This window comes from Lissotriton vulgaris, chromosome 2_1 (genome assembly GCF_964263255.1).
Source record: "Lissotriton vulgaris chromosome 2_1, aLisVul1.2, whole genome shotgun sequence".
Lineage (NCBI taxonomy): Eukaryota > Metazoa > Chordata > Amphibia > Caudata > Salamandridae > Lissotriton > Lissotriton vulgaris.
In genome coordinates this window covers 588,292,918-588,317,778 of record NC_141687.1, presented here as the reverse complement: position 1 = coordinate 588,317,778, position 24,861 = coordinate 588,292,918, and the positions used below count along the sequence as shown (strand labels likewise).

The window sequence follows — 24,861 nt, the reverse complement described above, 5'->3', positions numbered from 1 at the left end:
CACCTTATAGTCGTTCACCTAGCAGCCACAGGAATTATCAGTTATTTCTAGCATCACAGATTTTTGTAGGTCAGACAGGTGCCACACAGTAAAGTTTAAAACATGTAAGATATGCTAAATATTGTATATTTTGCGGTTTTTTCATATGTTTATTGATCAACGTCTGTAATGTGATAAACTGCCCAATTTTGTGATATTAGTTACAAAATAATAAATTCAACACATCTACCACATTGTCACAAGGTGACAGTTATTTTAAAAATATACAAAATATTGAAGGAACTGAGTCAGAACATTCAAATCCAGGTAAGTGTATTGGACTAGGTTTCTAGAGGGCCAACCACAGTGAGATGGGGAGGAGGGAGGGCTGGCCAGCATTACCAATGTTTTGCTCTGTTACATCACATTTAGCCAATACCAGTCAAATTCAATTTCTCCAGCCCCATCTCCGTCCTTGTCACATAAAAGATACTTACTGGTGAAAATATCTAAAATTGTTGCATCTCTTGCACTTGGAATATACTAGGTTGGTCTAATCAAAATCTAATTTAGCTGACCAAGAGATGAATAAGAAAAATGGTAAGGACCCACCCTTGCCAAACCTTTTTTTCCAGAGTCTCTTCCCTTGCTTTCAGATCCAACAGCAGAAAAAAGAATCTGAAGATGGCTAGCACGCACACAAACTTCTGGTTCGCTGCCTGAAGTGGCACAAGGGATAGACCCAGCATCAAATGGTGGTCAAAGACATCCATGAAAAACAAAGGGGGAAACTGGCAAAATTCCGGACCCAACCACTATAGTGGAATAATGCATAGCATGTGAATCCAGATAAGGATTCATGCTGCAAAACCATAGTTCCCCCTCAACTTTATTTAATGTAGTCTTAATGTCCATAAAAGTAAAATACCTTGGCAGTTTTTAAAGTACAGTACTGGAAGAACAAGCTCAGACACTGTTTCATGACAACTGCCTTCTGAAACCTGGCTATTGACAGGATGTCGTTTTCTTACACTCCAGGCTAGCCACATTTTACTTCTCCAAAAACGTGCTAATATATCAGTCTACCAAGAAACAAACGATGATCCAGAGCTTTTTACATTTAAGGAAAGAGTGATTTAATAATGTACTCTCCTTCTAGCCTTACGAGGTGAAATATCTGAAGTTTGTCTGCCCATCCCTGAAAGGTGCAGTGTCCTTGCAGTTGGTAAGAGTTATGCGAGCTTCGTGCATTAGCCATCATAAAGGACTGAAATATGTCAATCAGGTAAAAGGACTATGCTATCTGGCTCAAGGTGACATTAAAATGTTGTCATTTACTGATTTTTTCATCATTAAATGAGAAGAATATTAGTATTCGTTTGTTACAGTTTTGTATTGTATTGTATGCTGTTGCTTGCAGCTTTGTATTTGCCAGTGTCAAGCTCTCTGTATGCCACAATACGATACGCATTTACAGTACTAAATTTCACTAAAGAATTAGTTCAAAAACGTGATGGTGCTTAAACAGCTAGAGATCTATCGGTTAACCAGCTTAAGGGAACTAGTGATTAGTTCGGAGCTGAGCTGTATTTTACAACCACGCATAGGAGCATTCAAAAGAAATTTCTGCAAGGTCTCGAACTCCCCACAATCTCTTAATTCTGGCTTTTTACATTACTAGAGAAAGAGGGGGCGTGCATGTGTGAGCGTAATAGTGAGTGTGGTGACAGTCGGACTATGCTAGATATGCTAAATTTGGAATCTCGTTTGAAGCTGTTAAAGGCAGTGTGCACCTATACAGAAAGCTGGAAGAAACGTTAAACAAAGGAAACTCAAGAAATAAATCAAAGCAGCACCAGAAGAAGGAATCATCTTTTGACAATTTCTCTTAAACACTAGAAGATTCTTCAAAATGTCCCTATTATGCAGCACTGAAGAACGTCAAATGTTTCCCTTGATATGTGTCCCCTGACACTACAGCTACAAGGCATATATCGGCACTATAAAACTATATATCAGAACTAAAAGATCAATGATTCAGTGCCCAGAGAGTATTAAAACTGAATAATACATGAAATTCATTTTAAGAAAACATTCTGGAAAATAACCAATAAACACTAATAAATGCAAGCCAATTTACATAGTAAAAACAAAACTAAAGGCTTGAAAAACAAACACCTGGTCACTAGATTCACAGGCTAAAAAACTAGATAAAACTACTATCATTGTATACTTTTGACCACGGGATGCACTTGTGGTTTTGTGGAGTATGAGGGCACATGGGCTGCAACAGACTCTACTACCCTTACATATGCAAGACTGACAAATACCTAGAATTCATTTTTTACTCATTAGTCTGTCATGTGACTGAATCGAAGCCACCCCTGCCAGCCTTGTGGAGTCAACTTTGGCAAGCAACTAATACGAGGCTACTGGCTTCTCAGAGGCAATTATAGCAAGTGTGTATTCTCGCCCCCGGGTGGAGCTTCGACGCTTAACTGTCCCACCTGGATCATTAGTGTTCCTTTTTTAAATATTTTACTTTATTATGACACTGTATTTTCACTCTGCCCAAGTAGGACACTGACACTTGGGTTGAACAAAGTCTAGTATGCTAGTCATGACTTTACTCTAGTAGCCAATGTGAAGGTAAAATATTCGAGACCGCCAATGTGAATGTAAAATATTCGAGACCGCAGGAGATTAACTACATAATAATAATAATAATAATAATAATAATAATAATACAGACACTTATAGAGTGCGACAGCTACCTCAAACAAAGGTGTCCCGGCACTAAGATCTGTAGTGCGTAGACGGTAGGCGGGACAGCCATGCCCATGGCCCAATTATTCTGCCCTAAAGAGCCAGGTCTTAAAAAAATTCAAACAAGCTTTTGCAATGCAATAGGTCTCGCATTTACGCAAGTTTAAGCTATTGGCATTGTAAATGAAAATGCCTTTTTTTGCTTTTAAACATAAATAAAAGGCATTGTCATTTACAATGCCAATAGCTTAAACTCGCGTAAATGCAAGACCTATTGCATTGTTTTAAAAGGCCTCAATATTTGAAAACTTACATCCTCCCACTTGCAAACAGTACTTAGTTTCCATATATTTAGCCCCCTCCCCTTTCAAAGAACTTGTTTGCTCGTACAAAGTAAAATGCCAAATCGGTGCCTACATCATCTTCATTGGCCTTTGGCTAGATGTGCGCTATAGAGATACTACATACATACACACATACAGACGTACATACAAACATACCTATATACAGACATACCTATATACAGACATACCTACATACAGACATACCTACATACAGACATACCTACATACAGACATACCTACATACAGACAGACATACATACATACAGACACACACATACAGACATACATACCTAAATACATACAGACCTCCCCACATACATACAGACATACATACAGACATACATACACAAATACATACATATAGACATACCTACATACATACTGACAGACATACCTACATACATACATACATACCTATGTACATACATACAGACATACATACAGACATACATACATACATACAGACATACATACATACAGACATACCTACATACCTGCATACACACGCAAAAACCAGTAGATCGGGTTGTCCAGTAGAGGTAGGCCTGGTTTTGGAAGCTGGGTGGTCAGGGTTCCTAATGTAAACAGGGGCCTGAATATTGAAGGCTTGAATTTTGTAACTCAGTCAGCCTTTCATTCTTTTAGAGCATCAAAATGAGCACAGCTGAGGGCTGAGAGTGGCGCAGTAATCCCGATGTTACTGTCCATGAGGGATACAGTCTGCATTGAGATTGCCACTCATGGGGAGATATCACGACTTGAACTTGAGAGGTTTATCTGCGCAAAGAATTGAAAACGTCCGTGTGAAAAAAACAGCTGAGAAACATAAGGGAATCGGGCAGGCTCGTCCTGAGTTGGAAAACGCCTTTTAACATTGCTATTAAACTGCAAGAGTCTGCTAAGAAGAGGTAGTAATGACTAGTAAATCAAAGCAGGCATGATACGGACATCCACGCTTTACTGCCCAGCGAAGACACGGACAATGTCCTCTTCTTTTCCATGCTGGCAGCTGCCCTCCCCCTTTCTATTATTCTACTCTCTGTCTTGGTCCCCCACTTACTGAAAACCGTGACTTGAAGAAACGGTTTACAACCTCTTTCCTGCTTTCATTTAGTTCCTTCCCTGTGATATGGATCCAAAAAAGAAGAAGCTGTCTCTGTGGAGCTGACGGGAGACGTAAAGTGAAAGCGCGCGATGCGAGTGGGAGCGCGCGGTGGGAGCCAGAGACGAGACGCCATGCCGGCGCACCGGTGGGAGCGTGTGAAGCAGAGGAGAGACCATGTGCCTGCACATCGGATGTCCGTGCGCGCACATTGTTTGTCTCCCTTCGCTAGGAAAAGCCACAACAATAGAGTCTCACAAGCGAACCAGCTGTGCTGCGTACGCTAGGCGAGACCTAAAAAGGGTTCAGTATCTAAGATCTTGCGGAGATCATTTGGCAAGGAATGCCACAATTTTGCCACCGTGACTGAGAAGGATCTTTCCCCCATGCGGACTCTCTTGAAACGAGGCATGCAGAGTAGCTTTAGAGAATTGGACCTTAAGGATCTAGACTGCTTCTATCCACGTAGTCTGTGTTTTAGGTAGTTGGGGCAGGTACCATGAGTGGTTTGGAATGCAAGCATCAGGGCCTTGAACTCAATTCTTTTCACCACTGGTAGCGACTGGAGTTCTTCTAAATGCAGAGAGACATGCTCGCGGAACGGGACACGCCTAATCAGTCTCGCAGCCGCATTTTGTACCATCTGAAGACGTCGAATTAGGTACTTTGGCAAGCCCAGATAAAGGCCATTCGCATAATACAATCTAGATGTTACTGATGCATGGACTATGGTTCTCCGGCATTCTGCTGGCAACAAATGCAGGAATTTCTTCAAGTTTTTCAGTTTACAGAAGCAGGTAGCTGTCACCTGCCGAATCTGTGCCGAGAAAGAGAGATCAGCCTCCCACTTCACACCAGATTTTTTATGCAGTCCGCTGGGGAGGGGGAAGGTCCCATTTTCCTAGGCCACCATAGATCCGGTGCTGGAGGTGGCTCTTTCCCAAAGACCATCACCTCTGTCCTTTCTGCGTTGAGCTTAAGTTTGTTGTTGTTCATCCATAGCGCTATCTCTCTCAGGCAGCCCTTGAAACTCTTAAAGGCATCCTCAGTCTACCCGTTAAAAGTGAAGACCAACTGGGTGTCGTCGGCGTACGAAATCGCTTTGACCCCCCCCAGTTGGCTATCAAAGAGAACAGTGGAGCAAAGTACAGATTAAACAGGAGTGGATTCAGCGCAGAACCCTGCAGGACACCACACCAAGTACTGTACAGAAGGGACAGGCGCCTATTATTGGACTGGTTAATTTCTTTAAAATTGTCATTAACAGGCGTGGCACCTTAAATTAAAAAATAAACCCAGCCAAGACGCATAAAATGTATAAACAACTTTTTTAACACTATCTCTGCCTCGATCAGAGTGAAAGGAAAAACAAAAGCAGTAATAATATACAACATTAATGAATAATCATTCCACAATGCCAATGGGAGCATATACTTCTTGCAAGACAGGCATTACTAAGTTATTGGCCCAAGAAGATGGCCAATCACTTCAGTTTAACTCCCTAATCGGCAATGCCAAATGAAAAGTGGGGGTCTGAAACTGACTCACTCTGCAATTTCCACAAATCCACAGGATGCAGCAGCGTGTAGTGGTGTCCAGCCCTCATTGTCCGGCTGGTTCACATAGGCTCCATTTTCAACCAGGAAATGCACCATGTCCACATTCTCATCAATGCAGGCCTGTGAAAAGGAGGAGTAAGTATTATTGATGGGCGATCAAAAAAAGAGACACAGAACTAGGAGGGAGATGAAGGGGGAGCACAAAGCCAGAAATAATGTGTGCAACAAAGCTTGAAAAACTGCATAACTCTACTTTCCGTACAGAAGCATCCTAAATTCAAATAAACTATGTCAAGGAAGGCGATATGGAACAGGCCTCAATAGCGTTGACCTGGCTCCCAAATGATCACACAACTCACAATAGAAATTATTTTCTGGCCCGTTTCTAGAATTGGGCAAAAATTACCCTTTTTCCTCGACTATGCTTGCAGGGAGCATATTTTACTTACCAAAAAATCGAGCAGGCAAGTCTTTCATCACTCTTCATGTGTTCAGCTGTTGAAGTATGACAATGCAGCAAAATCAAGCTCTACTACCTCATTACATCACACTGAAACGACTTGCTCTCTGGACAAGACATTCTTAGAGTTAGAAATGGGAAATTACTCTGTCCTTGCACATTTCAGTAATCTATCTGGCTATCCCCAAATATTAGAAGGCTAGAATTAGAAATTAAAATGTATTCTGTTCTTATGTAGTTAAGGCAAGCTAACTCAATTAGCCCAAAATATTCAAGGATTAGAATGAAGAGCAATACATTCCATGGCTCTTGGATACTTATGGAAATTAAATTCCCCGACCCCTACACAGCTATGGAATGAATATTTGTTATACATAAATACAGGCCCGGATTGTGTTTGGAAAATAAGCGTCTAATATCTCTTATGTGCTCTGTATTGACTTGCTTACCCTTGGAGCTCCGAAATATCTTTTTATGAACAGTAGCTTTCACCAGGTTCACTTTAATAAAGATGCAAGCTATGTTAAATATTTAAAGATGTACTAAGTAAGTGTTGGATACATTTAACACACTACTTTCTGTACTTAACCACACAGATGAACTTCACATAGTTCTCAAGGCAAGTCAACACTTAGGAGAAAAGTTTTCATCCATCGCAAAGTTCTTATCCCAAGGAGAGGAGAGTCCAACAGGACGGGAGTGACGGTCTTAATGTGAATGATCAGATATAGTCTAATTCAGTAATAATCAACTCGTTCAATTTAATTGTATAAGGGTGAATGGCTATCCCATCGAATGATGGGAGTTAAGACAAAATATGGATCTGAATTTTACACACGGACAAAAGAAACTAATCTAATGAAAATTGTTAAAATAAACTTCAAAACGAAATCATATAAAAATAAAAAAAAATAAAAAAAACATTGAATCTACTAGTGCATATTAAACATCACTTGACTAGTTGCCCAGTAAATGTCTTTCTTTCTAGTTTCCTTCAATAAGGATTGAAGGCACCTTTCTATCTCTACTGTTGCAAATTCTTAACAAAGAAGACTAGGTAAATATAATGTATACATGCTAAACCAATGGTGCATCAAAGCTGGGCAACTTAAGTCTATTTCCCCAGCAAACCACTAAAGGTGGACTTCCACAGAGGTCTCCTCATCCAAATACAATACAAAAAGTCTTCAATTAAAAATGTAATTCAAATTAAAAATATTTACATAAAGCATTTAAAATGCAAACCTTTGTTGGAGTCAATCTGGTCTAAGAGTTTAAATCATATCTACCACAAATCCCTTGAAGAGCCGATCACCAACACCTTTTGTTTCAGGGGTTCAATGTAAAAAAGCTTGTTTGGGGTGAAGCCGATGAAGTCTCTACTCCACTTTAGAGGGATGAGGCATAGAGAAAAAAGCTGGTAGAATGAACTGCCCTACAAAAATGAGCAATGCTACTTTAGGTAGAAAGATGGCCCAGGTTTTCAGCACCAATTTGTACAGAAAGAAGAAGGTGGGCAGAGGATGAAGTGACCGCACCTGCAGCTCACTGGTACAAAGTACATAGGTTAATGCAAAGAGAATCTGAACATTCAAGAGCTGCAATGAACACTTGCGCATAGGCTAAGATGGCATGCACATGAGAAACTCCAAAACCAAAAAAAAGATCTGGCTCTGGTATTCTGAAAGGTTTTGTGGGAAACGTGTTCGGTCTTTCAGGAAGTGCATCAAAACGGATGATTTGAAATGGAAAGGCTGAGCCATCTAAAATAAAAAAAGAAAGACAAAAGAACCAACATGTAACATTTAACTGTGACCAGTGTAAAGTCTTGCTGGGACAAAGATAAAACAAATAACTCCTCAGTAAGCTTTGCCTGCAGAGGATTCAAATTATGGTCCCTACATCATGTCACAAACGTTTAAGAGCACACAAAACAGACTGACGTGGTTTAAGACTCTCTGGTTACAAGGATTACCTCCACTACCTCTGATGGAAAATCACAACTGCTCAGATACCACCGTATAATCTCCATGTCTGGAGGTTTAAGTTTTGGAGATTTGGTTGCAGACACTCCCTTGATGCTGAGAGAAGCGACTCCTGCCTCAACCCAGAACAATCAAAATGACTTGGCCTGATCTGTCCTGAGCTTCTCTAGAACTTGAGGCAGGAAATGTAATGGTGGGTAGCTTGCAGGAGAACTGTGTTCGACCACAGAAGGAACATGTTTCCCAAGAAACCTTTGTGGAATCTGCATAACACAGTATATGTGAAAAAGTGAGTTTTCAGCTGTGGCAAAAAGACCAAGCCAGGACACACTCCACTGGTTATGCTCTGAGCCACCTAAAAATGAAGATGCCATTTGTGGTCCACCAGCCAACATCCGCACATATCTTCTGCTTTGGCATTCAGGGACACTGCAAAGTGATTGGCCACAAGAATGATTTCCTGCTGGCTCAGTCACATACAAAAGCAAAGAGGATCTTGGCACAGAATTCCGCCCCCCCCCACCCCTCACCTTGCTTATTCCAATACCACATGGCGGGTGTGTTGTCTGCGAGAACCTGCACCAGCCGCCATTATATGGTCAGTGGGAAGGTTATGAAGGATAATCTAATGGTCAAGGCCAATCTAATGGTTTGATTCATGAGGAGCCGATACTCCACTGGTGACTAGGACTCTGAATTCCACGTTCCACTGGTTACCTCCCCAAGCCAGGATGATGCATCAGCCATTACTGTGAGTTCTGGGTGGGGTAGGGAGTGCAGTCTGCCACAAGTCCAGTTGGTGTCCACAAAGAATTTTTTTTCATCCATACTTAGACACCAACGATTACCACATACATTTTATGATGAGTTACATTCGTAACAGCATTTTCTTTCAAGGTGTTAAATTCTGTCAACAAAGTGCTAAGATTGACAACTTAGGATAAGGACCTCAAATAACGCTGTCTTATATGCTTCTAGTTGTCATCTTAAGTCACCGATTAGAGCAATACCACTGGGACAAATGGTGACACCTTCACAAGACTGTAGCCATGAACATGAGTTCAAGGCAAATGTGGAGAAGATACATCATAGATTTTGAGGAGAAGATATATGGAACAAATCGAGCAGACAGCTGTAAAGAAGATCAATAAAATGGATATAAAAGCTACTTTGAACCCAATCTCAAGCAAAAGTAGGAGGAAATTCATAAAATAATATTAATAACCGTGTATTCTAGGAACACATCGCGACTGAGTAGACTGGCTTATTAACCCAAAACCCAGGTATTTCTTAAGACATCAAGATCAAGCCCAGTATAACAGTCAGTAGAGGAGCTGTGTTAAGGAACGTGTAAAGACTAGAAAACATGGCTCCATAGCACCAAAATGGGTTTCCAGATATATGATGAATATAGATTTTACAAATGACGTAAATGATGTAGTAGTGACGTTTAACTACACCATCAAACAAGACTTTCAAATTAAAGATAATAGCTCAATCTCTACTAAATATGTGGTTTATATACACATCTGTGCCATGTAATTTGTGGCTCGAAGACATCACTCTTGTTATTTTAGGGTGCCAGGACCCAATGGTATCCCTCTCGATCTTTATAAATCCAGTGTTGATTTTGGGCTCTCCTCATTACCAACGTGTTGAATGCTGTCTGCCGTGCTAAATGTCCACCTTTCTGGTGCTCTGCCATTATTGTTCCAGCAAAGGGCAAAAGGCAGAATCCTTTTTGCTATAGGGTATATCACTCCTTGATTCAATTGGGCAAGTCCTGGGATGGGTGGTGCTTGCTAGAATTCCAACATGGTGCTGTGAGGCTAGCATTTTGTCTGAAGCACAATAAGACTTCAGACCTGGCTTAGAGACTAATAAACAGTGTCTAAACCTTCATGTGGTGATCAGCAGGTATACATTGGCAAAAAGTACCTCTATATATGTTCATTATGGACTTCAGCTTGGCTTTTGACCGTGTGAACAGAGTTGAGCTCTGGCACCTTCTTTGTGAAAAGGGTAGGAACCTCCACCCCCCTCTTCATGTGCTTTACCTTGACATTTCTGTCAATAAGATATGGGAAGGGTGGAGAGTGCACGCAGTCTTTTAGCTTGAATCACGGTTTAAGACAGGAGTGTGTGATGGCCCCTACCTTGTTCCTATTGTATATCAACAGACTTAGGCAGTACTGTCTGCACATGGCCAGATTCCATTACCCACCTTGTTATATGCAGAGGATGCAGGGCTTAACTATTGGGCCTCCGACCTAGCAGCAGTGAACCATGGGGTGTACGGGCACCCTGGGTATCCTGGATATGCAATGGATCGCTGACAGGTGCCGGGGGGTTGACTTCACCAGAGCACTTTACGCCAGACTCCACCGGTTCCCCCTTGTGGGACCAACGGCACACGCTGTGCAGGTGTGGCATGAGGCCAATAGGCATCTCAAGTGGGAGGGGAAGCTTACCCTTGCCCTCCAATTGTGGAACTCGGAGAAACTGGGGAGTTTATGGAAGACCAAGGGTTTTGACAAATAGGACCTTATTGGGATCACGCACTTCAAGGATATTTGGGGAAAGGGCACAATAAACGATTTTAGCTCTCTTAAGGAACAGTATCGCCGTCACGACAACGAGCGATACTGTTACCTTCAGATTAGGCATGCGCTACTCACGCATGTTCCCAGAGATGCGACGCTTCCCGAGGCTTCCCCGCTGGAGGACTGAGTACTGGACGGCCACCTCCCGGAGAAGACTATCTCATTAATATATATAAAGCTTATAAATTGCATGGAGGACCCGCTTGTACTTGTCAGGGCTCAGTTGAATGCTGATGTTATGTTATGTTATAAAAACTTTTAGAACGCGCTCTGTTACTAGCAAGTATCCTGGCGCGGAGAGTGAGGTAACACAGATAGTGGGGAGGAGCTGACAGTTATAGAATCAAATTAAACAGATGAGTTTTCAGCCCTTTCTTAAAGGCGGTGATGGTCGGGCAGCCCTCAGATGCAAAGGAAGAGCATTCCAGGGCCTGGCGGCCATGACTGAAATAAACTGGCCTCCTAATCTGGAATACTTAAATCTGGGCATAATCATTAGCCACTGATTAGCCGAGCGGAGGCAGCGATTCTTAACATACAGGGCAAACCTTTTCCTCAGGTACACAGGTCCGAGCTGATGGATCGCTCGGAAAGAGAGAACCAGTGTTTTAAACATAATCCGGTGGGCTACCGGAAGCCAATGGAGGCTGCGTAGGTGGGGGCGAACGCTAGACCTCCTGGGCAGCTTGAACAGAAGTCACGCAGCCGCATTTTGAATAACCTGAAGCCGTTGGATCAAATAAGCAGGTAAGCCACTGAACAAAGCATTCGCGTAATCAAGCCTAGAAAGGATTAGAGCACGTGACACAGTCTCTTTGGCCTCTCTCGGGAGAAGTGGAAAAACCTGCGTAAGGCTTGGAGAGTAGCAAAGCACACGCCCTTATTTTTTTTTTATATGGTCCTCAAACTTGAGATCATTCCCAAACCAGACCCCCGGTTCTTAGCAGGGCCACCCATGGAATTGGGACAAGGCAGATCTGTTGGCCATAGGAGGTCTCTAAAATTATCAGGAAAGGAACCATAGAAAAGGACCTCGGACTTGTCTTCATTACACTTGAGCTGGGCAAGTGCTAACCAGCGAAAGACAGATGATAGGCAGAGCTGAACCACCGACTTATCCAACTTGTCCTTTGGCTAGGTGAACAAAAGTTGGGTATCATCAGAGTAGACCATTATTTTAGCCCCCAACTGTTCTGCCAAATGAATCAAAGGGGTCAGATAAATATTAAAAAGCAGGGGGCTCAAAGTAGACCCCTGTGGAACTCCTGTAGTAAGTTTCTTGGGCAAGGAGGCGTGTGGTGGCATCCAGACTTGTTGCGTCCTATTATCCAAGAATGATGTCAACCAGTCAAGTGCTAATCCAGAGATGCCAACGGCTGCCAGTCTGGTAAGAAGTAAGGCGCGGGGCACCGTATCGAAGGCGGCAGAGAGGTCTAGTAAAATCAGAACCGCTCTGCCACCTCCATCTAGGCACTCCCGAATCACCTCAGACATCTCAACCAGCGCTATTTCAGTGCTGTAGGCAGCCCGGAACCCTGATTAAGCCGGGTGCAGAGCCTGAGATGACTCAATAAAACTATCTAAGTGTCTAAAAGCGATCTTCTCGCAGACTTTAGCCAAGGCTGGCAGCAATGAAATAGGCCGGTAGCTGTAAAGAGCAGCCGGGTCCGACCCGGCCTTTTTTAAAAGCGGCAAAAGTTTGGCTTGCTTTCAGCATGACGGGACAGTTGCAGAGGAGAAGGAAAGATTAACAATCTGGGTAGCGTCTTTATACACTGTATCAGCCACCCCCCCAAGAACTCTCGCTGGACACGGGTTAGAAGGGGACCCCGACTTCAGGGCCTCAAGTACTGCTAGGATGTTGGACTCAGTGGAGGGAGAGAAGACAACAAACTGTTCAACTGGCTTAGGCACAGAGAGAGAGGGTAGTGCTGGGGAGGACTTGAAACCTTTACAGACAACTCGCAAGTCCTCTTGAATCCCAGCAATTTTATCTGTGAAGAAAATGGAGAGCTCTTCACACCAGTGATCAGATGAAGGCAGCATAGGTTGCGCAGCACATGGCGATAAAAAACTCTGAACAATTGAAAAAATTTCCTTGCTATTATTGTTTGCTTTTTCAATTCTCCCTGCATAGTAACTACTTTTGGCTTTTCTAATCGCAGCATAGTAGTCCTTTTGAGCGGCACGCAAATCGCTCTTTGCCTCAGGCAGGTAGGCTTGTCTCCACACCTGTTCGAGTTTCTTACATTCAAGTTTCAATTCCCGTAAGGTGTGGGAGAACCAAGGTTTGGAAGGGGTAGACCGCATCCTACAAATACATCCCTTATTGATGGAGGCAGCTGACCCCTGTTCCACCCATGTGTTAAAAGCACTAACCGCTGCATCAATCTCCGAGGTCAATGTCGGACGATTTCGGGATAAGGATACAGTCAAGGTGACTAAATTAATCCTCTGGAAAAGCGCAAGTGGGGGAATAACCCCAACCCCTGTGGCTCTATCCAAGGATCAGGAGAACCTAATCAGCTCATGGTCCGACCATATCACGCTCTCAGGGCAGGTCATGACAATATCAAAATTGAAACAAACCAGATCTAGAAGATGGCCACCCACATGAGTTGGAGCATCGACCCATTGTTTAAGGTGGGACATGGATAGGGCTTCACCTAGGCGGTTGGACTCAGTAGAGTCCAAAACATCAACATGAATGTTGAAATACCCCAAAAGGAGAAACCTTGAAAATCTTAAGGCACACGGCACTATAACCTCCTCCAATGCCCCAATAAAATACCCAACATTGCCCGGAGGACGATATACCAGAGTCCCTCTCAAAGTAAAATGTGGGTTAAGCACAAGAGAGAAATGGAGCAGCTCCGCATCCCCCAGCTCATCTTGGGGTTCACAGGAGAAAACCCATTTGTCCCTATAGATCACAGCGACACCACCACCTCTGCCGAGCGTGCTGTCCGCCCTCGTGATCTTTAAACCCCACGGAATGGCAACCTCCACCACCGGGGCACAAGTATTGTTTAAACAGGTCTCGGTGATAAAAAAAAGATCAAGTTGGTTATTCGCCAAGATTTGAAAAACACCGGCGGCATGCTTCACCAGCGACCTAGCATTAATTAACCCCGCTCTAATCAACATAGGGTCAGTTCTTACTCGTTCAGGGCAACTCAGCGTGGGATGAAGGTGGAAATTACTCGCCGGGCAGACCCGAGATAAGCTATCAGCCACCTCCCAGGGATTTCCTTCTCCACATCTAAGGACATTCAACGCAATGAGATCCTCGTGTGAATACCTTAATCTAGTAGGCTGTTGTTTCCTATGCAGACAGGCTGCGAGTCTGGCACTGCACACGTCCGGGGCACGGATGGGCACAGACGGGCTCTCCTTTGGCTCTCCTTCGGCGCGCAGAGGGCGTGCCCGCTACGTGGACACCTAATCATAGCGTTATATGAGGTCGCCAAGCAGAAGACTAGAGCGCCAACCCCGAGTGCAGTGCGGTCCCGCCTAACTTCCGGGTACCGCTGGGGTCGAGCGCTGAGACTGGCACAGGCAGGAGAGAGCGAGAAATGGCGATTTAATTTGATATATAATGTACAAGTACGCAAAAGTGCAAATACGCTAATAGAAGACCACACTATATATAAAGGGAAGAATTAGGCTCTCTCAATTAAAAACGAAGGTAGGATTTTAAAAGTTTCTATGAAATTACACAGATGACACAAATTATTAAAACAGTCACAGCGTAGTTAAAACAATGTCAGCAGGCTATCTTAAGCTATGGCAAAGTAAGAATTGCATCAGAGCACTCACACACAGCCGCGCTCGCCTCCTCAATCGATTATCACCATCGCTGCTGCAGCAATTCCCCTCCTGTGCTGGATGATCTCTATTCCCATTGTTCATGACAAGCTCAACTCGTCATCAGCACAGCTCAACCGTGCCTCATGACGAGCTGAGCTCGTCATGAGCATCGAAGAGGTTAAATGAGGTCGGCCAAGCATAAGACTAGAGCGCCAACCCCGAGTGCAGTGCGGTCCCGCCTAACTTCCGGGTACCGCTGGGGTCGAGCGCTGAGACCGGAACAGGCAGGAGAGAGCGAGAAATGGCGATTAAATTTGATATATAATGTGCAAATACGCAAAAGTGCAAATACGCTAATAGAAGACCAATATAAAGGGAAGAATTAGGCTCTCTCAATTAAAAACCAAGGTAGGATTTTAAAAGTTTCTATGAAATTACACAGATGACACAAATTATTAAAACAGTCACCGCGTAGTTAAAACAATGTCAGCAGGCTATCTTAAGCTATAGCAAAGTAAGAATTGCATTAGAGCCCTCACACCTGATGGGGTTGAGATGGATGATGAGGATTGGCAAGGAGGAGGTCACCTCTCAACGGTTGGTGGCGGTGCAGATGCGGCTTAGATTGGTACAACTAAAGGTTCTTCACAGGACATCTAGCAGCAGAGTACAAAGTTCCCCAGGGGGCGTTAGACAGTGTGGAGCAAGGAGTTGGTATTGTAAATACCGTGGCTGCGAAAAAAGGGTTCCCTAGTCGGAACTTAGAGAGCCTCACACACCCAAAGTAATAAGCGTGAAACACACCCTTACTAGAGGGTGTCCGGTGTCATCATCGGCTCACTGCCCCTCGTCAGACCGGCGCTGCAATGTCCGACGGAGTGCCCAAAGGTACTCTTTTGACGGGGTTCTTTTAGTTCCTAGCCGATGGTGGATGTGGGTGAGGATGAGAGAAGGTGTAGTCAGTGCAGTGGTGAGTGAAGGCGATAAAAAAGGTAGTCAGTCCACTTGCAACTTTAATAACGTGGCTGATTCCTTAGTTAAAAGGGGTGGGAGGGGAGTTTAGAGACCGTAAAGGTGTACAGAACAATAACTCTACCCCCTAGTGTGGTCAACATGTTTCTCGCCAAAAGGCGATTCGTCAGGACCTAAAATAAAGTACTACACAAAGAAACAAAAGTGGCCTCAATGCTCTATCTATATAAAGAAAGCAAATACAACCTCGCTGGGTCGGAGGACAAGAGGGCCAAGGGGTCCTGCTCTATTTAGGCGACCCTAAGGGGACTAAGACTAGGCCCCGCAGCATGCTCCCGTGAGGCCAGCGTAATAGGGTTTGGATAAACCTGGGCGAAGACACTGGAACGGCGGAACACCTACCCCTCACGCTCACGGCACCTGGTCACAGGACATGTCACAGGGCCTCGTCTAGTATGTATGGGTCGAGCTGAAAGCTGAGAGTGTCGGAGGGGGTGCGGAGGGATTGCCACTTTCATGAATATACTGTGGCATTGCGGGATGGTGCAGGAGTACTGGGTGAGGTCCCATGACACGATGCGAGAAGTCCTGGGGGTGGAGTTACGCCCAGAAGCCCACAGGTGTCTTTTGAATGTCTGGGAGCCCACGAATTTGAACACGTATAGGAGACAATGGGTAACGTTGGCATGTATGTTAGCGAAGCGTAATATTGCTCAGTTGTGGGGAGCCTGCCAGCTGCCCCGGGTCGAGAAATGGGCGGAAGATCTAGACTGGTGTATGTTTAGGGAGAGGTCGGTGTATGTGCGAGGGGCTGCCCCGAGAAGTGGGGGAAGGTTTGGGGGGGACTGGAATCAATACTGTGGTAACATCTGTACTTCCCCGATCCGTGTGGAACAAGCATGAGCACCCTTGATTCACTATCTATATATTGTGCTTACTATTTTGAAGATGTGGAATTGTAATTATGGCAATCATGAAGCGTCTAATGTCACCTGATGTTTTTCTTGTTGGTTGTTAATAAAAAAGATATTTAAAAAAATATATATATACTTGAAATCTTGAAACTTGTGCTTTCTCGATTTGAGATCTTACAACATATGCTCACTTCTAATTTGAGGTTGATCACGTTTTGGAACGTTATACTTTCTACAACATACTATTGCTTCTAATTAGAGAAAGTAAATATGAACAAACTGCTCTGAAGGGATGAACCACAAATGACACTGACTGCCCAGTCCAGCTTACCCTGTTAACGAAAGACTTCATAAGGGACAGGGGCTCAATGCATTAACTGGCAAACCTTTAGCTCCAGTCGAGCCAAACAAAGTTTACCAGCTACAATAGCAAATCTGCTGCGATGCTATTAATCAAAACAGTTATGAAATGACTTACAGATTTAGGGGAAGAGGACTACAGAGAGAAGAGCGCAGCAGTATATTTCGCAGGGCCTTGGAAAATAAACGTGCCATGTACTTAGGAGGTGTGAGGCTGTGGAATTTCAAACACTGAACATGCCTCGAAAACCGAATCTACCTCAAGAGCCGTACACAGAATACAGGACACAAAATACTGAATTCACTAGTTTCTGAAAAACAGAAGCTGTGGAAGCTCACTGGGGCAAACAGACGCAGTACACAAAACTTCGAATAAATGAAATTCGATCAGCTAGGATTCAAACATAAGCCTTTTTGATTTGTTATCAGGTGGTTTTAACCAGCAACCTACCTCCGACACTCAAAAAGTGCAGGAGAAATACAGGAAGCAAAGGCTTGGAATACGTTATAAAAACTGTAATCATGGAAACAGCAACCGCATATCACTTTAAAAAGGCCCCCCATTGCAGCAAGTGACTGGCGGAGAAACGTAAAACACTTGTAAAGACAGCAATCATAGGCTAACAGCGCGGTAGGCATGGACACATCTCTACTATGACAACTGGTTCACACTACAACGTAGACTACAGAAAGCAAGACATTAGAAATCAATAGTGCAGCGGTTGTAGTGCAGTAGGGCTCCAGGAAATGAGGGGCTACCTCACCCTAAATATAGCAGTGTTATGTTGCCAAACGAGGGGATGGTTTACCCTTTCCTTGCATGCATTAGGCCCTCTGCCACCCTTGCTACGACACTCACAGAAAGATAACAGAGGGGTAGATATTGCAGAAACCATTTGTAAAATGTAAATATTATTTATTTATGGAGGTTTGTACAGCACTAACAAACCACACTGGACCACTTCTAAATGTTTAGAATACATAATTCTCCTTCTGTTTGTGGAATTATTTTTAGTTCTGTCCAATTTATTCCAAGGTGGCAACATTGATATGCAAGGTATAAACAAGACGGGTCTAGGCACGTGATCTTCTAGGGATTACTGTGATTCATTTCAATCGTTCTGTGAATCCGGTTCTGTGCCGGGCCCGAAGGTTATGCGCTTGGAACCCCCACAGAGTACGTCCGGGGCGGTTGACGGAGGGTGGTGGTGTTCGAATAAAGGCAACTGCAAGGATGGTTATTTGTTTGGCTGGGGACGACAATGATCCGCACCATTATGTAGATGTAGTCTAGACTTTCTGAGTGACCAGTCTGTTTTACCCGGTCACTGCATCTCAGGCCCCTCAACGAAAGGTTTTTTGGACTATTTTTGTCAAGTGGACAAACGTAATGAAACCCCGGACAAAGAAGGAATATATTACAAGGGAGGCGTCAATGAACACACCTGGAAAGCAGGCTAAACATATAAACCTAGATTGTCAGGTGTTAGCCTGGACCTACAATACTCCCTTCCTTAACTACTGTAACCATCATACTGCGATTAAAACATGCCATCTATGTCTCAGTATCATTATATTCTCTCTAACGGATTGAATGTTGAATAGTGATGAATTTCCTGACACAGCCTACCAAAGTGTGAAAGTCCCAAGAGACAGAATATCTATCATAATCTGCGAAGGTTAAGAGCATCTAAATTGATCATGGTACAAGTGAAAGCATGTGTGGACACAGTTTATAAAATCTTTCGTTAGTGAAAGCTGTTTGCATAGAGATGTTTGGGCAATGCCTGCAGAGAGGTAGATCAGCAAGGGTGATCCTGGTACCAGAGTAGGGAGACCCAATGGAGGCGTTAATATTGCCCATACTTACTGAGGGAGAGAAAGTTGAAAACATACCAGCTGACTAAAACTTGAAAGTAGTACTTTCAAAAGCTTTATAAAAAAGCAGCCACAACAATCTAGTTTGATAAGTTGGAAGAACAATCTTCCTGTCTCCAAGGGTTGCAGGCAGTCGATGAGATATGGTCCATTTATTCAGATGTGAAGACACTCGAGACAGGTGAAGCAAAAAACACAATTCCACCCCGTTTCACAACTGCCTTAAGAGAACAACGTCCAAGGGCCAAGCAAGATCTTAAATGTGCACAGCGTGTTAATGTTTGCCTCCCCACAGGATTCCTGGTAAGTTCGCTGGTGGACAAGTGTTTAACATGAGTGTCTCAGGATATAGGTTACTTTTGCACGGCTCAATGGATCCAGAATATTCCTACGTGGCTCTTGACTCTCCAAAGGGTAAAGTAGTTAAGCAGCTAAGGATCACCTTAGGAGAGAATGAAGACTAGAAATCAAATAAGTCAATCCAAAGACAGAGCTGTATGTATAAAAGAGTGCAGGTCTAATTTACAAGAGCCAACCGCAAGACAGATTAATTAGGTAAACAAACAAGCACTTGTAATGGAATAGATCTTGCATTTGCAAGAGTTTGAGCGATTGGCATTGGAAATGATAATGTGTTTTACTTTTGCGTTTACAAAACCTGCAAGTGGTGCGTAAACATTGCTTACAGGTTTTGTAAACACAAATTAAAAAGGCATTATTATTTACAACGGCAGTAGCTCAAACTCTCGTAAATGCAGAAATGATTGCATTGCAAATGCTTGTTATGTTAAGCTTCGTTACGGAAAGGCATGCCGAACCATTGTGTGTGTGGCAGTTTGTTGTCTCCTCTGCTTATCAACCCTAGCCAGGCTTAGCCTCTCCCGGGGCATATGACCTCAGACTGACCTACAGCTGAAAGGCATGGTGGGTGACTTAATCATTTCTGAGTAACTTTCCTGCAGGCCCTAATGATGAACCACATGTGCTAAGAGAACTCTGTTAAAGCACTGTCCCTATTTTCGTCTTCAAAGCCCAGTCGTTAACATATTTATTCATTTTTGTCCCGAATAACTACCCAGAGTTAGAAGACTCTTCGTGTATCTGTGATCTATTTCAGTAATATCGTTGTACAGTAGCCGGCATCGACGTTTGGAGCTGCGCTGCAAAGGATATACATTCCTTTGCATTTTAAATGTTTCATCAGATTTTCAGCAGGTCAATATTCTAAAATGTCCTTCTGGTAGCGTCCCAGTCACTAATACAACACAAAGCTGTGCTTCTCGCTCACATTTCATTCCTGAAATCCTCGAATCCTCATGGGATGCAGAGAAACAGCACAAACGCTCTGACCCACTACACTGGCTCTTTCATCATGATGCAGGAGAACTCGTAGGAGTGTCCTTAAAGTTTGCAAAGGCATCTACTTTGCCAGAGGCTATGTGGCCTGCCATTGACAACAATCACCAGCACTTCTCTCTTGCATGGGCACAGAAGCAATGAACAAGTTACTTACCTTCAGTAATGATATATCTGAAAGAAACATTTGTTATAGATTCCTTACCTTAGAATTACCCCCAGGCGTCAGACTGGATCCGGAGAGTTTTTGAGGTCAGCAGTACCTCTGCGGGTCGGAGGGTGGCGTCGGCCTTCTCCGCATCTGTCACTGTGGTCGCCAGGATGACGCCGCGGCAGCTACTTAGACGCCGCCCTCGCGCGCTGACGTCAGTTCTGTACACTACTTTCTGCACCAGAAACGCAGAGCCATGCAAGGCACTGGCCACTGGTGCACAAAAATAGGGCCCTGAAAGGATGACCTTAACCCTAGAAATCAGTTTTCAGAATGGGGAGGATGGGTGGGGCAGTAAAGAATCTATAACTAATATTTCTTAGAGATATATCGTTACCAAAGGTAAATAAGTTGTTCATCTGAAAGACACACGTTCGATATAGATTCCTTACCTTAGAATAGATACCCCAGCAATACCAACCCCGGTGGTGGGTCTGCGAACCAAGATCACACCAGGAAGTCCTGGAGAACAGAACGGTCAAAGAAGCCGTCTCTCCGGTCTGAACTTGGCTGTCCAGACAGTAGTGCAGCAATGCCCACGTAGGTGCCTGACAGATGTCATTCAGAGGATTTCCTCTTCCCAAGGCAGTAGTGGCTGCTGTCGCCCTGGTGGAAGGGCGACAGCAGCCACTACAAAGGAGCCTCCAGTGGGGCGTAGCCCCACTGGAGGCTCCTTTTTAGACAGAGAATAGCATGCTTTTATACACAAAACGATCCATCGAGAAATGGTTCGCTTGTGTACGGCCCGAACTTTCTTGGCACCCACGTAGCCAACAAAGAGTTGGTCATCCACCCGGAACGGTTTTGTGCGATCCAGACAGAAAGAAAGCGCACGTTTTGGGTCCAGACGTGGATCCGCTCTTCCTCCTTCGAAGGATGCGGAGGCGGAAAGAAGGCGGGCAAGGTGATAGTCTGCCCGATGTGGAAGGCAGTAACAACCTTGGGCAGGACAACTTTGTCCAGATGTATTCAGAGAAAAGGAGGTTTAGAAGAAAGAGCCCAGAGCTCACTCACTCGTCTGGCAGATGTGATGGCCACCAGGAACGCTGTTTTGAGAGTCAAGAGCCTTAAAGGACAGTTGTGAAGCGGCTCAAAGGGAGCGCACTTTAAATAAGTTAAAACCAGTTTCAAGTCACACTGAGGCATAACAAAGGGAATAAGAGGAAAGAGATGAGTTATACCTTTCAAAAAGCGACTGACAACCTGGGACTTGAAAAGGGAGAGCTGATCTGGAAGCCGAAGGAAGGCAGAGATGGCCGAAAGATAGCCCTTCATAGTGCCCAGAGCAGAGCCCTGCTGGGCCAGAGAAAGAAGAAACAATAGAACCTCAGAAAGAGGGGCAGAAGGGGGTTACACAGCCTTTGCAGGCGTATACCGTCTTAGTGAAGGGACGCCTTGCTGCCAAGATTACATCACAGACCTCAGGAGGCAGGTCGAAAGACGTCATCTGTCGCCGCTCAATCGGCACGCAAGGAGGTAGCGGCTGCGACAGAAGATCCTCCCTAAGAGGGCAGTCTGATCGGAGGATCGATGGCCATGTTGAGCAGCTCAGGATACAAGACTCTTTGTGCCCATCCGGAGCCACCAGAATGACTTAGGCCAAGTCGCGCCTGATCTTCTTCAGCACTCTGGGCAGAAGTGGTATAGGCGGAAAGGTGTACAACAGACCGCAACTCCACTCGCAACGTAAAGCGTCGCCTATGGAGTGCCGCCTTGGAAATTCCAACGTGCAGAATTGCTGACATTGCGCGTTCTTCTCAGTGGCAAATAGATCTAACCAAGGCACTTCCAACTATTGAAAGCGACCTTGCACCACCTCCGAGTGAAGACGCCATTCGTAATCCATCATGCACCTGCGGCTGAGTTTGCCCACCCTGGCGCTCAGAGAACCTGCAAAGTGTTGAATCCCCAGGGATATGCCCTGATGTTCCAGCCATGTCCAGAGGCGGAGTGCCTCTTGACATAGGGTCCAGGACCTCACCCCGCCTTGTTTGTTGCAGTACCACATGGCGATGGTGTTGTCCGTGAACACCTGCACTACTCTTCCCCGGACAGAGGGAAGGAATGCCTTCAGTGCAAGACGAATCGCCCGGAGCTTCAGAAGGTTGATGTGGAGCCCGGACTCCGCCAGAGACCAGAAGTCTCTGATTTCTGCCTCTCCCATGTGGCCGCCCCATTCCAGAAGGGACGCATCCGTCACCATGGTCTGGAAGGGAGAGGGATCTGCCATTGACCCAATCCTGGTTCGTCAGCCACCACTGCAGTTGTCGTGCAGTGCACTCGGACAGATTTCCCTGATGATGCACCCACTGGAACTTCAGGTCCCACTGCAGAGCCCGCATATGTCACCTGGCATGATCGACCAGCAGGATGCAGGAAGCGAAGAGACCCAGCAGCCTCAGGGTCATTCTGACCGAAACACAGGATAATTGCTGAAAAATAGGAATCATATCCCAAATATCCTGGACTCGCTGTTCGGAAAAATAGACCCAAAAAAGTGTTGTGTCCAGAACCGCTCCGATGAAGAGGAGCTTCCGAGAGGGAATCAGGTGTGACTTTGGCACATTGATGGAGAACCCCAGCGAATGCAGGAGGTCGGCCGTAGTCTGGAGGTGGGAGACGACTTCCTGGGGCGAGCACGCCTTCAACAGCCAGTCGTTGAGATAGGGGGAAGACTGAAACCACTGATCTGTGCAGATGAGCTGTGACCACCGTTATCACTTTCGTGAACACCTGAGGGGCACTGGCAATGCCAAAGGAGAGCATGGTGAACTGAAAATGCTCGTGGCCTACCGTGAACCGTAGGTAAAGCCGGCGGGCTGGCAGGACGGGGATGTGAAAGTAAGCGTCCTGCAAGTCCAACGCTACCATCCAGTCCTCAGGGTCGAGGGCAGTCAAGACCTGAGCAAGCGTCAACATCTTGAACATTGACGTCCTTGAGATACAAGATGGGACGCAGGCCCTTGTCCTTCTTGGGAACCAGAAAGTACTTCTGAGACAGCAACACGCTCAATGGCTCCCTTGGCCAAGAGACCCCTAACTTCCTCCTGGAGAAGGGCCAGATGATCATCAGACATGCGGTGGTATCTTGGTGATATGGCTGGAGGGGTAGTTTCTGAGGGGGATGGAGTAGCCCCTTCAGACTGTTTGCAAAACCCACCTGTCCGACGTGATGGTGCACCAGTGGGGGAGGGGATGGCGAAACCTGCTGCCCACTGGCGTTTAATGGACCTGAAAGGTCGGAATAGGATGGTTTGGAGGCTGCTGCAGAGGGGAGGGAAGGAGGGGGGGTGGGGGGGGTGGGGGGGGGGGGGAGGGAGTTGGCAGACTGGCCCGCCCGCTGGCTCCCAGAACCACGACTGTTTCCACGTCCACAGCTATGCGAAGGTTGGGTAACTTCAGGGGGCCGACCGGCGTTGAACGCGGTAGTGGTGCTGGATGAAGCGGCGCTGGTGGAGGCGTAATGAGGTTGACCGGCGTTGATCTGGATCCAGGCGCGGATCCAAGGGGGGCCTGCAGTACTGGGGCCATCGGCGAAGAAGGCCTAGGCCCCCAACTGAGTCCAGGGGACCCGAAGGCGTGCAGGCTGGTTCGGGCCACCCAAAGATCGCGTGCATCACCTCTTGAACGTACGAAGCTGGGCGGGAATTGCTTCGGGTCCCGGAAAGGGAGGGAAACGCAGAGTCGACTCCTCAACTGCCCAAGTCAAAGAGCGACGATGCTTCTTCGACGACTTCTTATGCTTCGACTTACCCAACCCCGAGTGCAAAGACTTCGAAGACTTGGAACCCGAATGATGGTGGCTCCACGACTGGTCCCTCCACCTCCCTCATGACCGGGATCTCGAACGGCGCGGAGCCGAATGCCGGTGCTCAAGCACCTTTTGGGACCGCTCCCGCAAAGCCTACGGCTCCATCAACCAGCAGTCGAAGCACGACTTGAGCTTGTGGTCGCGCTCCAGGCAGAAAAGACACACGGTGCGAATCCGTCACCGACATCATCAGATGACCGGAACCTCATGGCTTGAAGCTGGGCATCCCTTGTGCACCTTAGGAGTCAAAGACTCTAAAAAGAAGTTGACAAAAGTCGAGAAAAAGTCAGTCAAAAAGTGACTGGAGGTACCGGTCTTCCCAGGTCTGCGCTGGCTGGCGCAGAAAAAGAAGGAACTCGCATCAGAGCGCGAGAGCGGCATCTCAGCAGCTGCTGCAATGTCATCTCGGCGACCATGACGCAGACGACGGACGCGCAGCCGACCGACGCCACCTTCCGACGTGCAGAGGTTCTGCTGATGAAAAAACGATCCGGATCCTGTCTGATGCCTGGGGGTAATTCTAAGGTAAGGAATCTATAACCAACGTGTTTCTTTCATATCAACGGCAACCGTGCTTTAGCTTAAGATGTTCATAGCTAAAACATGGGTGCTGTGATTGTAACAAAAGTAGGGAAATAGGAAGGGAAAAAAAAAAAAAAGATTGTCTGCTGCACGCTTTTTTATTCTACGTATTTACTTTTGATACTATGGTGGCCCTGGCGCTTTAGCTTTGAACATCTTAAGCTAAAGC

General features: G+C 45.4%; 1 protein-coding gene across 2 annotated transcripts in view; it reads right to left on the bottom strand.

Moving 5' to 3' along the window:
• LOC147730798 (protein phosphatase 1 regulatory subunit 12B-like) overlaps positions 1 to 24,861 on the bottom strand; it is a 654,976-nt gene that overhangs the window by 407,291 nt on the left and 222,824 nt on the right. For both annotated transcript variants that reach the window (XM_086955620.1, XM_086955619.1), the window contains exon 2: positions 5,740 to 5,870. In XM_086955620.1, coding sequence (XP_086811746.1) covers positions 5,740 to 5,870 — 131 coding nt within the window. The remainder of the gene's footprint in view (positions 1 to 5,739; positions 5,871 to 24,861) is intronic.